At 47.8% G+C, this 13940-nt stretch overlaps 1 protein-coding gene across 4 annotated transcripts in view; it reads left to right on the forward strand.

Moving 5' to 3' along the window:
- TNK2 (tyrosine kinase non receptor 2) overlaps positions 1-13940 on the forward strand; it is a 120040-nt gene that overhangs the window by 11488 nt on the left and 94612 nt on the right. For 2 of the 4 annotated variants that reach the window (XM_078389704.1, XM_078389706.1), the window contains exon 1: positions 11973-12749. The exons of the other annotated variants lie outside the window; for them this stretch is intronic. In XM_078389704.1, the coding sequence (XP_078245830.1) occupies positions 12603-12749 (147 nt within the window). In that variant the 5' untranslated portion in view covers positions 11973-12602. Of the gene's footprint in view, positions 1-11972; positions 12750-13940 lie in introns of those variants that run through there. 4 annotated transcript variants of the gene reach the window in all.

The raw sequence follows: 13940 nt of genomic DNA on the forward strand, positions 1-13940 counted from the left end.
CCCCCCAAGGCTGTTTTCTAGGAGGCTGAAACGGATGCAGTGCAAGAAGCAGCCGAACTGGAACCAACCGCTCAGAGACCACAAGGCAAAAGGGGGGGGCCCTTTGGGAGATGGGGGGGCCCGTGGGGTGGTGGCTGGGAACGGCCTGGGGGAGCTTGCCCGAGAGGCAGAGAGAGAATTTTCTTACATGCTGGACATGGTGGTGATTTGGAAGATCGGTCGTATTTTTTTTCTGTTGTTCTGCAAATCGTCGCTTTTTGCGGTCACTGTGTTTGTGCAGTATTTCCTGCCCAAGGGTTAGTTCTCTGTGCCTCTTGTGACATGTGATCCGTACCTCCGTCTCGGTACGGAGGGTTGTTGGTGGAGGATGTTAGGTATCAGCATCATCCCGGAAAGCTTCCTCAGCAGCCCACTTTGTGTCTTAAGTTCAGTCTCTGCACCTCAACCTTAGATCATCACGTGGAAGATCTGCTTTGATGGTTTCCCTCCACTGAGCAAGGGGGTTGGACTTGATGGCCTCGTAGGCCCCATCCAACTTCACTTTTTTATGATTTCAATGTGTTGATCCACCTGCTCTGTTGTGGTAGACCGTCGTACATTGCAAAACTGTTCTAAATATTAACCAGATGTTGCCTGTGAACCTTAACGTGAATCCCCGCCTTTAGCGGGGGGGGGGGGTTGGACTTGATGGCCTCGTGGAGGCCCCTTCCAGCTTCATGATTCTGTGAATGGAGTGTGTTTTGTAAAATGTTCTATAGCAAAGCATGGCATGTTGTAATGTTTGCCGGTGATGGTTTGACACACACACATCATGACCCATGTAATAGCATGTGGCTATGATTACTATGTAGGATGTTGTATAATTTATATCTGGTGACTGGGTAACTGCCAATTTTGAAATGCTTGTGAGGAAGCAGGCGCGTCCTACTAGAGGTGGAATCCTCTCTCGGCACCCGCGTGCACGGAAGGGGGGGTCTGTCTGGTCATTATATCCCACATGGCTGCAGACATTCCATAGCCAGTTCAATGTATTGGATTAATTTCCGGTGTTAACTAATTTCAGCTTGCCAACCATGAAGCATCTTCAAAGATGAGTGACTGATTTTCCGTGGCCACAGTGGCATTTGGGCGAAGCCTTCAGACTTTCGTTGTGGGGCCCAGCCTCTCCCATGCTAGACAGGAGACTGTGTTCGTGGTGACCTGCACATATGAACATTTTGACCAATGTGCACCCAATATGGCTCAGCTTAGTGAGGTGGTAACAACCACAACTGCCAACCTAGCCATTTGAAAGCATGCAAATGCAAGTAGATAAATAGGGACCACCTCGGTGGGAAGGTCACAGCATTCCGTCTCTGGCCACGTGACCACGGAAACAGGTCTTTGGACAAACGCTGGCTCTACGGCTTGGAGACGGGGATGAGCACCGCCCTCTAGAGTCGGACACGTGTGGACTCAATGTCAAGGGGAACCAACAAACACAACAACATGCTGTCAAGTCAGTTTTGAATGTGGTGACCCTTTCTAGGGTTGCATGTCACGGAGTCTAAATGGCAGTACTGCAGCCAAGACTCTGCTCACAACCTGATAGGATATATATATCCTACCTTTCTGTAAACCACCCAGAATAGAGCTTTGCATTCATGAGATGGTAGATTGAATGAATGAATGAATGAATGAATGAATGAATGAATGAATAAATAAATAAATTTATTTATTTATTTATTTATTTATTTATTTATTTATTTATTTATTTATTTATTTATTTATTTATTTATTTTATTTAATTTATATCCCGCCTATCTGAATCACATAGGACCACTCTAGGCGGCTAGAGGCAGGTTCATGGCAGGTGAGATGATCAAAGGGGATCTTGATCTAGAATGGCTGGACAGCTCAGGGGTTGAGGTCTCTGGCTGCAGAGCCAGAAGTTGGGAGTTCGATTCCCCCACTGGGCCTCCTCGACCGGGGCTAGACTGGATGATCCTTATGGGCCCCTTCCAGCTTTGCAGTTCTAAGATTATTCTTATTCTTAAAGGGACTAGCTACATATATGTCTCGCCACTGGCGTCAGTGGCAGGATTCTTCTGTGTATTTGTTGTTGGATCAGGAAGTCCCCATTGTGTTCAGGCTGTGCTTCCTGGAAATGTCTGAGAAGTTATGCAGGGGATGGATATAAAGTGGAGAGAGGGAAGCTCTTCTCCCTCTCACACAATACTAGAACCAGGGGTCATCCACTCAAACTGAGTGTTGGGAGAGTGAGAACAGACCAAAGAAAATATTTCTTGACCCAGTGTGCTGTTTGTCGGTGGAACTCCTTGCCACAGGATGTGGGGATGGCCTGTGGCCTAGATTCCTTTAAAAGGGGATGGGACAGATTCCTGGAGGAAAAGTTCCATCGCAGGTGATAAGCAGTGATGGGGATGTAGTATAATTTCCAGGCTTGGAAGGAAGGGACCTCCAAAATGCCAGATGCAGGGAAAGGGGGATCAGGAGATGGGTCTCTAGTGGTCTCGGGGGCTCCCAGAGGCATCTGATGGGGCCAGGGTGAGATCCAGGGAGCTGAACTAAGAGGGGGCCCTTGGCCTGATCCAGCACAGGGCTCTTCTGAGGCTCTCATGTCTGATTGTCCACTGTGGGAACAGGATGTTGGACTTAATGAGCTGTGAGCCAGCAGAGCTTCTCTGACATTCTTATAAAATGCACCATGGTACAGTCATCCCATGTGATGTGGGTCACATGAGAGGTCCAATGTAGTAGACCTGGCTGTTTTCTTGCATCCCAAGGAGCCTTTGTTGGGTCAACATTTCCTTGTGTGTGGCTCATGAGTGATGGCCAGTGATGTGGAGTGTGGAGGAATGCTTGGCAGTTTCAGGACATGAGTCAAGTTACCGTAGCCATCGGATGGAATGCAGCCGTCCTGTAGTACAGTGGTCCCCAACCTTGGGCCTCCAGATGTTCTTGGACTTCAACTCCCAGAAATCCTGGCCAGCAGAGGTGGTGGTGAAGGCTTCTGGGAGTTGTAGCCCAAGAACATCTGGAGGTCCCAAGGTTGGGGACCACTGTTCTAGAGAGGAGAGTTGCCACGGGATTTGGGCTTTTGCTGTGTTCCCTCCTTTTCTTTTTCCCCCAGCAAAGTCTAGTTCCAGCCTTGGGAATAGATTGCCAGGATGGCCTGTCCTGCGGCTTTGTGGCAAGACAGGCAGAAGTCTTCAGGGAGAAGCCTCTGTAACAACAGCTGAATGGCTCCGAGGTTTAGGTCTGTGGCTACAGAGCCGGAGGTTGGGAGTTGGATTCCCCTCCTTGACAGGGGCTGGACTGGATGACCCCACAGGGTCCCTTTCCAGCTCTGCCCTTCTAAGCTCTAAGCTAGTCTAGTCTGGGAGAGAAGGGTGGCCGCCTGTCCTGGGGCCTTTGTTCTGGTTTAATCTATCTTTTCTAAGGATGTTCATTCCAGGCAGGTTAGGAAGTGACTTGCTCCTTCATTGACAGAAAAATTCCAAACTGGAGGATGTGGGAAAAGGTCAACACAGCAGAGGCCTACAAACTAGCAAACTTGAGGATGATGCAGCATTGGGTGGAATAACGAATACCTTGGAAGACAGGAACAAAATTCAAAGATATCTCTCTTTTTTCTTAAAATTTTATTTTATTAAAAGAACATTAAACCTACCACCACAAATAATATACAATTACCTAATACACCAGTGCCACCTTCACCCTCAGGGCTAGTACAGTATTAATAATATTTTTAAAATTTGTTCCATCTATATTCTCTCCAAAAATTCATTGTTTCTTCCCTTGACATATACCCCTTCCCTCTCCAAAATACATATTCCAGAAATACATTCCATGTTTTCTTAAAATCATTATATTTTTGATCAACCTTATTTTCGTATCACATGTCAGTTTATCATTACAGTGGTGCCTCGATTTACAACCATAATCCGTTCCAGAAGATGGAGGTAACTCGAAATGGTCATAAGTCAAAGCACCATTTCCCATGGAAATGCATTGGAATGGGATTAATCCGTTCCAGCTGAAACCCCCCCCCCCCAAAAAAACACTGCAAGCCCCATAGGAACGCGCTGGGGCTACAAAAAAAAACACCCCAAAATAAACAGAGCAAGCCCCAAAGGCGCTGGGGCTGCAAAAACAAAAAAAAACCCAAAAATAAACGGAGCAAGCCCCGAAGGCACTGGGGCTTAAAAACAAATCAAAACCAAGACATAAACAATGGAGCAAGCCCCATCGAAAGGCGCTGGGGCTGCAAAAAAAAAAAATCACCAAAAAACAAAACAACAACACAGCGCAGAAACATAATCCCACCACCCAGCCGAAAACCACTTTGCAGGACCCACCTGGAACAGTTTTTAAAAAGCAGAAAGCAGCACCTTACCTTACCAGGCAGTCCGAAGCCTCCTCCAATCGCACTCACTCTACAAAGAAGCAGCCTCTTTGCCTACCAACGGTTAGCAGTTTGAATTCCCCACCTTTCCCCCCTGCCTTTTTGTGTTCGTAAGCGGAAGCTCCGGCCGCAAGTCGAAGCAAAATTTTGCAGCCGGAGCTGGTCGTAACTCGAAATGGTTGTAAGTCGAGGCACCACTGTAATTGCCATATCCCATAATTCTCTATTCCATTCCTCTAAATTAATTTGGTTACCATTTTTTCCAGTTTTGTTGCAAATATTAACCTTGCTGCCATAACCATTATTATAATTAAACCCTTATTTTCTTTCAGCAGTTGATCCTCCTTGACCATATTCAATAAGGCAGTAAACGGTGACATTTGAATATTTAATCCAGTTATTTCCCTTATTTCTTTAAATATTTTCTTCCATTCCTTCTTTCTTACTTCACATAACCACCCCATATGTAAATATATCCCCCCCCCTTTTTTTACACCACCAACATGATGATAAATTTTTATTTATTCATTTTTACCGGCATTAAATATCACCTCCATATTACCTTATAGCAATTTTCCTTTATTCTTACAGACATATTATTCATAATTCTTTTATCCCACTCTTCTCCTGCTGCTTCTTTATCCAAATCATGTTGCCACTATGCTTTTAATCTTTGTGTATCTTGTTCGGCCTGAATTAATAATTTATATATTTGACTTACAGTTCCCGTTCTTTCTGTCTTTTCCTCTAGTTTCAGTCTTTTTTCAGTGATCTCTTCAAATTTTGTCATTTTTCTACTATTTCCTTCCTTACTTTCCCATTCTCTTGTCCACATTTTTACCTGGAGCATGTTAAGCCAAGAAATCTCCTAGCCTCCCAAAATCTCTATTATGTTTCCTTTATCTTTCAACTTCTCCATCCGATCTTTTATCCTATTTATACCTTTATCTTTGAATATGTTCTCTTAAAGGCTTTTTTGAGATTTTCTGGAAAGTTCTTTAAATCTACAACCTGGGATAAGGAAGAAGTCGATGGGCTCAATACACCCCTAAACTGTTTCCAGATTTCTAACATGTTTTTAAGGAAAGGGTTAGTGATCTTTTTAATCTCTTCTCGAATCTTTTCTTTAAACAATATACTTTCAATGATTTCTTCCTTACCATGTACAGTGGTGCCTCGCATAGCGATCGCTCCGTTTAGTGACGAAATCGCTTTGCAATGGACTTTTTGCGATCGCAACAGCGATTGTTTTGCGATGTTCCCTATGGGGGATTTTCGCTTTGCGATGATCAGTTCCCTGCGATCATCGAAAGCGCCCATTTTCGCATAGCTGATCGGCGGTTTCAAAATGGCCACCGGGTAAACAAAATGGCCGCCCGCTGTTTTCTGGGATGGATTCCTCACTTTAGAGGCAGCGAAAATGGCGGCGCTATGGAGGATCTTTGCTGAACTGTGAGTTTTAAGTCCATAGGAACGCATTAATCGCGTTTTAATGCGTTTCTATGGGCTTTTTTATTTCGCATTGCAATGTTTCCATTTAGCAGCGATTTTTTTGGAATGAATTAACGTCACAATGCGAGGCACCACTGTATTTTTATTTCTGTCCAAATTAAATTTTTACTACAGTACTTTTAATAATATCTGGGATATGTCTGAGTTGATTTGCTATGTACAGTGGTGCCCTGCATAGCATCGTTAATCCGTTCCAGATTAATCGTCGCTATGCAAAAACATCGCTAAACAGAATGGAAAACCCCATAGGAACGCATTAAACTTAGTTTAATTCCTATGGGGCCCTAAACTCACCGTTCAGCGATGTTCCTCCACAGCGCCGCCATTTTCGCGCCCTCGGTAAGTGAGGGCAGGGTGCAAAAATGGTTGCAGCAGCCATTTTGGGCATCCGGCAGCCATTTTGGAACCGCCGAACAGCTGTTAAAAAAACATCGCAATGTGAAGATCGGTAAGCAAAACGCTTACTGATCGTCGCAATGCGATTTTTGCCCTATCTAAACATCGCAATGCGATCCCTTTTGCGATCGCAATTGCGACATTGCTATGCGGATTCGTCGTTAAACGGTGCGCTTGTTAAGCAAGGCACTACTGTAACATAATTTTAAATTGGGTAATCCAAGATCTCCATTTTTCTGTTTTACATACCATAATTTTTTATTGATCCTCACTTGTTTATATCCATTACAATAACAATTTGTCATTGTCTGCCATTCTTTCAATTTTCTGTAATCTTTATGGGAAGCATCCAAAATCTAAAGTTTAATTTAGGAATAATTCAAAGAGCTCTTGATAGTCTTGAGCTCTGGACTGAAAACAACAGAATGACATTTAACAGGGATAAGCACAAAGTTCTACAACTGTGTGTGTGTGTGTGTGTGTGTGGGAAACAAATGCACAATTGCAAAATGGAGGATGCTTTACTCAGTAATACAAATGAGAAAGATCTTGAAGTTGTTGTGGATCACAAGTTGGATATGAGCCAACAGTGTGACGTGGCTGCAAAAAAGCCAAATGCTATTTTAGGCTGCATTAACAGAAGTATAGTCTCCACATCCTGTGAGGTACTAGTTCCCCGCTATTTAGCAAAGGTTAGGTCTCATCTAGAGCAGTAGTTCTCAAAACGGGGTCCCCAGATGTTCTTGGACTGCAACCTCCAGAAACCCTGCCAGCACAGCAAGTGGTGAAGGTTTCTGGGAATTGCAGTCCAAGAACATCTGGGGACCTCTGTTTGAGAACCATGAATCTAGAGTACTGTGTCTAGTTCTGGACATGGCAGTTTAAGAAGGATGCCAACAAATTGGAGCAAGTTCAGAGGAGGGCAACAAGGAGGATCAGAGGGCTGGAGACCAAGCCTTAACAGGAAAGGCTGAAAGAATTGGGCATGTTTACCCTTGAGAAAAGAAGACTATGGGGAGATAGGATAGCCCTTTTCAAATACTTGAAAGATGGTCATACAGTGGAGGGACAGAATCCCTTCTCAATCATCTTAGAGTGCAGGACATGTAAGAAGGGCCAGATTTTGGCTGATCAGAAAAAAATTCTTAACTGTTAGAGCAGTACGACAATGGAACGAATGGCCTCAGGGGATGGTGAGCACTTCAATGGTGGAGGCATTCAAGAGAAAATTGGACCGCCCTCTTGTCCGATCGGCTTTGATTTGGACTCCTGCCTTGAGCAGGGGGTTGGACTCAATGGCGTTAAAGGCCCCTTCCAACTTCACGATTCTATGATTCTATGAGCAATGGGAAAAACAGGGTCATGGTGATGAGCTCACGTGGATTTGGTTTGGCTGGACTGGCCATTCAGTAAGAAGAAGGCCGATTTGGTTTCCTTAATGCTTCCTCCCTCCCATCCGTGTAACCATTTTCACGATTCCCCATTGCCACCTCGTTCTCAGCCAGACAAAACCTTTCCTTCCCCCCTCAATTGCTGAATTGACTGTGATCTTTCCATGGACGGGTCCATTCCCTGGGCCCTCCCAGTAGCTCCCCAAACATTCGGGACTCATGGCAAAAATTTCAGCGGGTGGACGTACGGGATTTCCTGGAGAACGGGCTGTTTCCGGGCATTTACTTTCATAAGATCACGGGATCCATGTGCTACACATTCCTAGCATGAGTTTGGATCACCAAGCGTGGAAATTTAGCTCCCGTTTCATTATGTCTCAAAGCAGCAGGTTTTAGCTTTTGATCTTTCGCATGTTTTAGATGTCAACTCTGAGAAGCCCCAAGCAGATGGAAAACAGCAAGGAATTATGGGATCTGGAGTCCAGAACATTTGGGGTGGGGGAAATTTGAGAACCATCTTAAAAGAACGTCTTGTTCTCTCTCAGCTTGCCCATTCACTTCATCCACATTTAGCATTTCCCATTGAAAACAGGCATTCTTGTTGTGTTGTTTTGGGTTAACCAGCCCTTTTTCGAATGATCTTGACCCTAAAGGCTAGTATATCCCATTGCCTAGTTCTGCCAGCATAGCAGGAATGCTATAAACCAGCTGTGAATCATAGAATCATAGAAAAGTGAAGTTGGAAGGGGCCTACAAGGCCATGAAGTCTAATAGATGAACCCCTCCTTCAGTTTCAGATCGCATGCAACTCATACATAAGGAGTGGCCGTTGTGTGCCAGCCCACATTAAAGGACTCTTTCCTTAGCTGCAATCTGTTGGTGATATTGTGACTTCCGTGCAGGCAGAGCTACATGACAGGATTCAGACAGCTGGAACCTAAATAGCAGAATTATTACTTCCAGTCTTGGAATGGTTGTTGTTGTTGTTTAGTCGTTAAGTCATGTCCGACTCTTGGTGACCCCATGGACCAGAGCACGCCAGGCCCTCCGGTCTTCCACTGCCTCCCGGAGTTTGGTCTGATTCATGTTGGTTGCTTCGATGATGGAATGCTACGGGTCCTGTATTCAAAACTTGGAAGAGTTGCATTTTTTTATCAAAACACTTCAAATAAATCTGGGTGATGGAAGCGGAACTACCTTCCTCTCCCTGCAAAAGCATGCTTTTGCATCTCTTTATTTTTGCACGCTCGCCTGACCCACGTTCCTCCCAGGCGTCGGAGGCAAAAGCTGGCACCCTTCCCGGTCTTCCATCACTTCCGCCTGCCCGGGCCTGGCGCCCTTCCTGGATTCCGGTCTTACTGATGCAGTGGCAGGCGTGTCCCGAGACAGGGTGCCCTCCCCTCCATGCCTCGGCCGCTGCAGGGCTTTTCCCACCTCAGCTGATGAGCCGAATGGGGCGGGAGTAGTGGTGGTGGGGAGGACTGCCCGCGAGCTGCACCCTCGCGCATGAATGCGCGCACGAGTGCATTTGTAAGCCTGGTGGAGAAGAGCAGATAAAAGTGGAATGAACTAGAAAGGACTCATCTCTTGACGAATCGGCTGGGGAGGGGGGGAAAGAGGACCCATCGCTGCTTCTCAGCAGGTACACAAATAATGTGGTGTGTAGCCCTTTGGTGAGGAATGTGGTGACTTTTGTTGACTGTCTGCCGTTTCCAGCAGTGTGTAGACCAGCTAAAGCAGATGAAAGCGGCCGTTCCAGTGGACATTTGGTCTGGTCAGCCTCGGACAGTCCCCTACCTTTTTTTCATCAAGAAATGTCTGCTCAAGGCCCCCCCCCCGGCTTGTGCACTCCGGTTGGGGTGGCTTGCAAGTTTGATCCTTACCATCACCTTGGCTGTGACACAGAGCCTCTCCTTCAGATTTTGTTATTTTGTTTTTTAAATCTTATCTGCCAGTCATTTCTCCCTTCACTAAAATCGAAGGCAAGGCAGCGTGACCTTGTCCCCCATTGTTTACGGCTCCCACCCGTCTAGCTGGAAACCACCAATGCTGGCGCAAGAGCAGCGGGACAGAAACACAGCATTCCTTTTCCTGGGACACGTTTGCTGTAACCTATTTCTGAGTTCATGTGGTTTCTGAATGTGGGAACATTAGTGGAGCTGTATGGAAAAGATGGTCTTAGAGCAAATCAATGGCGAACCGTCTCTAGAGGCCAAAATGTGAAAACTGATGGTGTCCTACTTTGGGCACATCACAAAAAGGCAGGATTCTCTGGAAAAGACAGTCATGCTTGGAGAAGGCAGAAGGCAGCAGGAAAAGAGGAAGGCCAAATACGAAATGGACCGACTCCCTCAAGGAAGCCATAGGCTTAAGTTTGCAAGAGCTGAGCAGGGCATTCTGGAGATGGCTCATTCCTGAGGTCATCATAAGTCAGGACGACTTGAAGGCATATCACAACAACAACAACCTGGAAAGGATCTCTGTGGTGCTTGCATTGATGCAGTAAAGTTTGAATTGGGCTGGTGGTCACTGACCTGGAAGAGAGTAAAGGCTAGGTTGCGCTCCCTCTTTGTGCAAAGTTAAGCCCATCTTGCGCGTCAAATGCGTACGGCGGCCTCGCCACCACCGACCAACCACCACATGTGTGCCCTGACGTACTCTGTAACGTTTTACCCAAAGCGTGCAGCTTAAAATCAGATTATTGTGTGTGTGTTTTAAAAAAATGTGAATATGTACATCTGAAGACCTGATCCAGATGTAGCGCTCTGTGTTAGGGAGGTTTAAATCTTCCACCTGTGAGGTTTGTTTTAAAAAATCTAACCCTCCAGCCCTTTTAAAAAAAACAACAACCCAGAAACGGCTAGTTCAGTGGATTCTTCCCCCTTTCCATGCTGTGTAGGAGGAGGAGAAAGTGGATTTAGGTGAAACAACTAGCAAGATATGAGGAGCCCTTTCGTGTGTGTGTACTGTAGCCTCCCCTTGTTTGCTCACAAGTAAAAAGGACACTTAACTTTGAGCTGGGCACTGCATATTCAACATCGTATGAAGGCTGGACCCACACATGACCCGTGTAGCTTGGGTCCAGCCACATCCCTCCAGTACCCCCATTTAGCAGCCTCCTCGGTCTCCTTGCATAGCTCAGTCTCTGGCTGGGGAGCCTGAGGTTGGGAGTTCGATTCCCCCACTGGGCCTCCTTGACCGGGGCTGGACTGGATGATCCCACGGGGTCCCTTCCAGCTGTGCTGTTCTAAAATCGTTACTGTTCCTTTTTCTTGGGCTAGCAGTCCAGTTATCTTGTTTCCTTTCACACATGAATGGAGGAGAGCTAAGGCCAGTCGCATCTTTCTTGCTGGAGCACAGCGTGGGTCCCCTTGGTGAAATAACAAACGTGTGCCTTTTAACATCATGAGAGGATGATGACTTTGGTGCGCATGCTGATTCCCTGCGTTAAACACGGCGTCCCTCGTGGACTTTTTCATTCCCTTTCTTTAAAATGGCGAGACGAGGGGCCGGCTGAATCGTAAAGACTGCTTTTACCTTTCGGACCAGAGATTGTCCTTATTCCACCCTTTACGAGTATTCTGCCACTTATCTGTTATTAACCGGTTCTTAATTCCCTCTTAGCCTTCTGGAGGTGAACTGGATTTTAATCATCTCAGAATGGCCAAGCTGGAAGAAAGGGACCCTAGAGATCATCTAGTCCACCCATGCCCTTTTGGTACTGCTTGAGGGCTGCTTCTTTTTTCTTTTTTAATTAAAAAAAATTTTTTTTTCACATGTGATTTGGAGGGGGAACATTCCTGCGGTCCTTCCCTTCCTTTGCTGCTGCTTCCAATTCACCTCTGAACGGCTGACGCTTCAGAGACGCCGTGGTGTGCTAGAGAGAGGCGGTAGTTGAACCCTCCCTTATTTACCCCACTGTGCAAAAGAGTTGGGGGACCCCCTCTGGGCTCCCCACTCCCTGCCTTCCCCGGGCCGGGTAGAGGAAGAGCCGTTCCAGCGCAGGGGCAGGCATGCACAGCGATGCCCGGCCTTTGCACATGCATTCGATCCGTGTGGTGGGGGGATGGGCATGGATGCGCAGGAGAGGAGGGGAGGATGGAGGGGAGGACACGGCTGCAGGCGAAGGACGCAGTCAGCTTCGCTGCTCCCTCCCACCGAGCAGCTGCACTTCGGCACACCCTGGCCCTCGTTGGGAGGTTTTTTGAGGACCCCGGTTTTAGGAAGCCCCTGTTCTGGGTCGCTGGCCTATTCCCCCCCCCCCCTTGTTTGGTTGGCTGAGCAGCAGACAGTTGACGGTCAGGCACTGCCACCCCCACCCCACCTCTCTCTCCTCATCTGACTCCTGCTGTTTTTGGACCGTGGGGTGGGAAGATCGTGATTTCTCTTTCTATCTCTCTCCTCCCCCCCCCCCCCGCCTGCCTCTTTGCTGGGAAACCTCTTTTTTTATTATTTCTGAGCCCTCCTCTCCTTTCCGGCTCGCCTGCCTCCCTCCCTCCCACCCGCCGGCAGTCACCGAGGACGAGCAGGGGGCGGTGAGCATCCCTGTATCCCTCCAGAGACGGGAGAACCTCTCTTCTCTCACCATGGCAACAGGATGCAGGAATGGGGGACCAGTGGGATTCCAGGAAGTCTGACAGCTGTGTAAGGATTCTCCCGCCAGTGGCTGCCAGGGCCCTGCGGGGGGGGGGGGGGGAATAAGGGCAGCTCTTGGGAACTGATCTGCCGGGGAGCGCTGACCGGCATCTGACGGGCAAAGAAGATGGCCCCCGACTCGGCTCCCAGGTGAGATCTCTCTCCGCTGGTGTGGCCGTGCACTATTCCAGGACTGCTGCCCAGTTCGGTTCCAGCCTCCAGTTCCAGTGGGTTTCTTTCCCCCCCAAAGCCTGAGCACCATGGGGGAGAAGTCGGTCTATCAGCGGCTGGCCAGCGGAGAAGAGGAGGAGACGGGCAGGCTGGCAGGGAGAGTTCCATCCTCTGGCTTCACGGATGCGGTGCCCAAAGCCACAAGACCGGACGTGCTACCCGTTCCAGCCCAGAGGGTCAGTATGGCGTGGGGTGGGCGTACTGGGCTTAACTGGTGCCTTCTGAGATGGGTCCTGGCCAAGTGGAAGCGGGTGGGGAGGCGGTGTTCCTTTCTCAAAACATTCCAGTGTGTTTGATCTATTATTTTTTGTTCAATATTTAAGAAAAGGACTGTACCTGTAGTATTTTACTGATCTTCCTTTCCGACTCACAAAGCAATTCACAAAATAAAAGGTTTGCATGAGCCGGGGGGGGGGGGGGGGGAAGCCGCCCACCCCCATGCCCTGCCTGATAACCTGCTAGAGGGGTCTCTGCTGTAAACCCGAGCAGCCCAGTTTTTGCTGGTTTGAGGGTCTGCAGGTGAGGTGGGGGGTACCTATCAGTTGATGCTCTTGACCCTCCATGGCAGCCCCTTATTCCTGGCCCTCCTTTTGTGGGCTTCTCTAGGGTGATGAGCATCTCTCCCTCCTTTGGCTCCCTTTTTTTTTTCAAAACTCTTCTTGGAAAACGTAAACCTCTTCGTCCTTGACCCTGATCTAAAAATGCACTTGCTCCCCTTTGCTTTTTCTCCTCTTTCTTTCACGCCCTTTTCAGTTGCAAGCTTATCCCGGCAGAGAGCTTGTCCTAAGATAAAACGGTTTCCCCACAAAGCGTGGGCTGGGGGTGGGGGTGTCCAGCCATCCCTTTCCAGTTCTGTAAAACCCTCTTGGAGGGGGGGGTTGGGGACGCAGTCGAGAGGGCTGTGCTTGGTTTTAAAGGAGATTTCCCACGTTGGAGGCTTCTGGGAATGACCGTTCTCTTTTTTTCTTGCTGATTTTGTCGTCGGGGTGGGGCCAAGATGGAGTCAAGGGCATATGAAGGGAGGGATCCCCGCGGTCCACCTTTCGCCAAGGCAATGCACACACGGCTGTTTCTCTGCCCAGGCCGAAAGTCGTATTGGAATGGTGCCACCTTGATGGCAGTCAATATAATCCCAAACTCTTCCGTTGAATGGCCATCCTCTTTGCTACTCGACAGCGGGTGACAAAATGTCTTAACATCCCTGGTTCTCGTTTTTACGATCCGTTTGCTTTCCCAACCTTGAGTCATTGCCCACGGCCTCCTCTTTCGAGGCAGAGAGAACGACTCCTCCCTCCACGCAAGCAGGAACCCACATCGGAGGTCCAGACCGTGAAGTCTGCCTACAAGGGCTTATTTATGCCCATGAA

Source organism: Pogona vitticeps, chromosome 3 (assembly GCF_051106095.1).
Source record: "Pogona vitticeps strain Pit_001003342236 chromosome 3, PviZW2.1, whole genome shotgun sequence".
NCBI classification, from domain to species: Eukaryota; Metazoa; Chordata; class Lepidosauria; order Squamata; family Agamidae; genus Pogona; species Pogona vitticeps.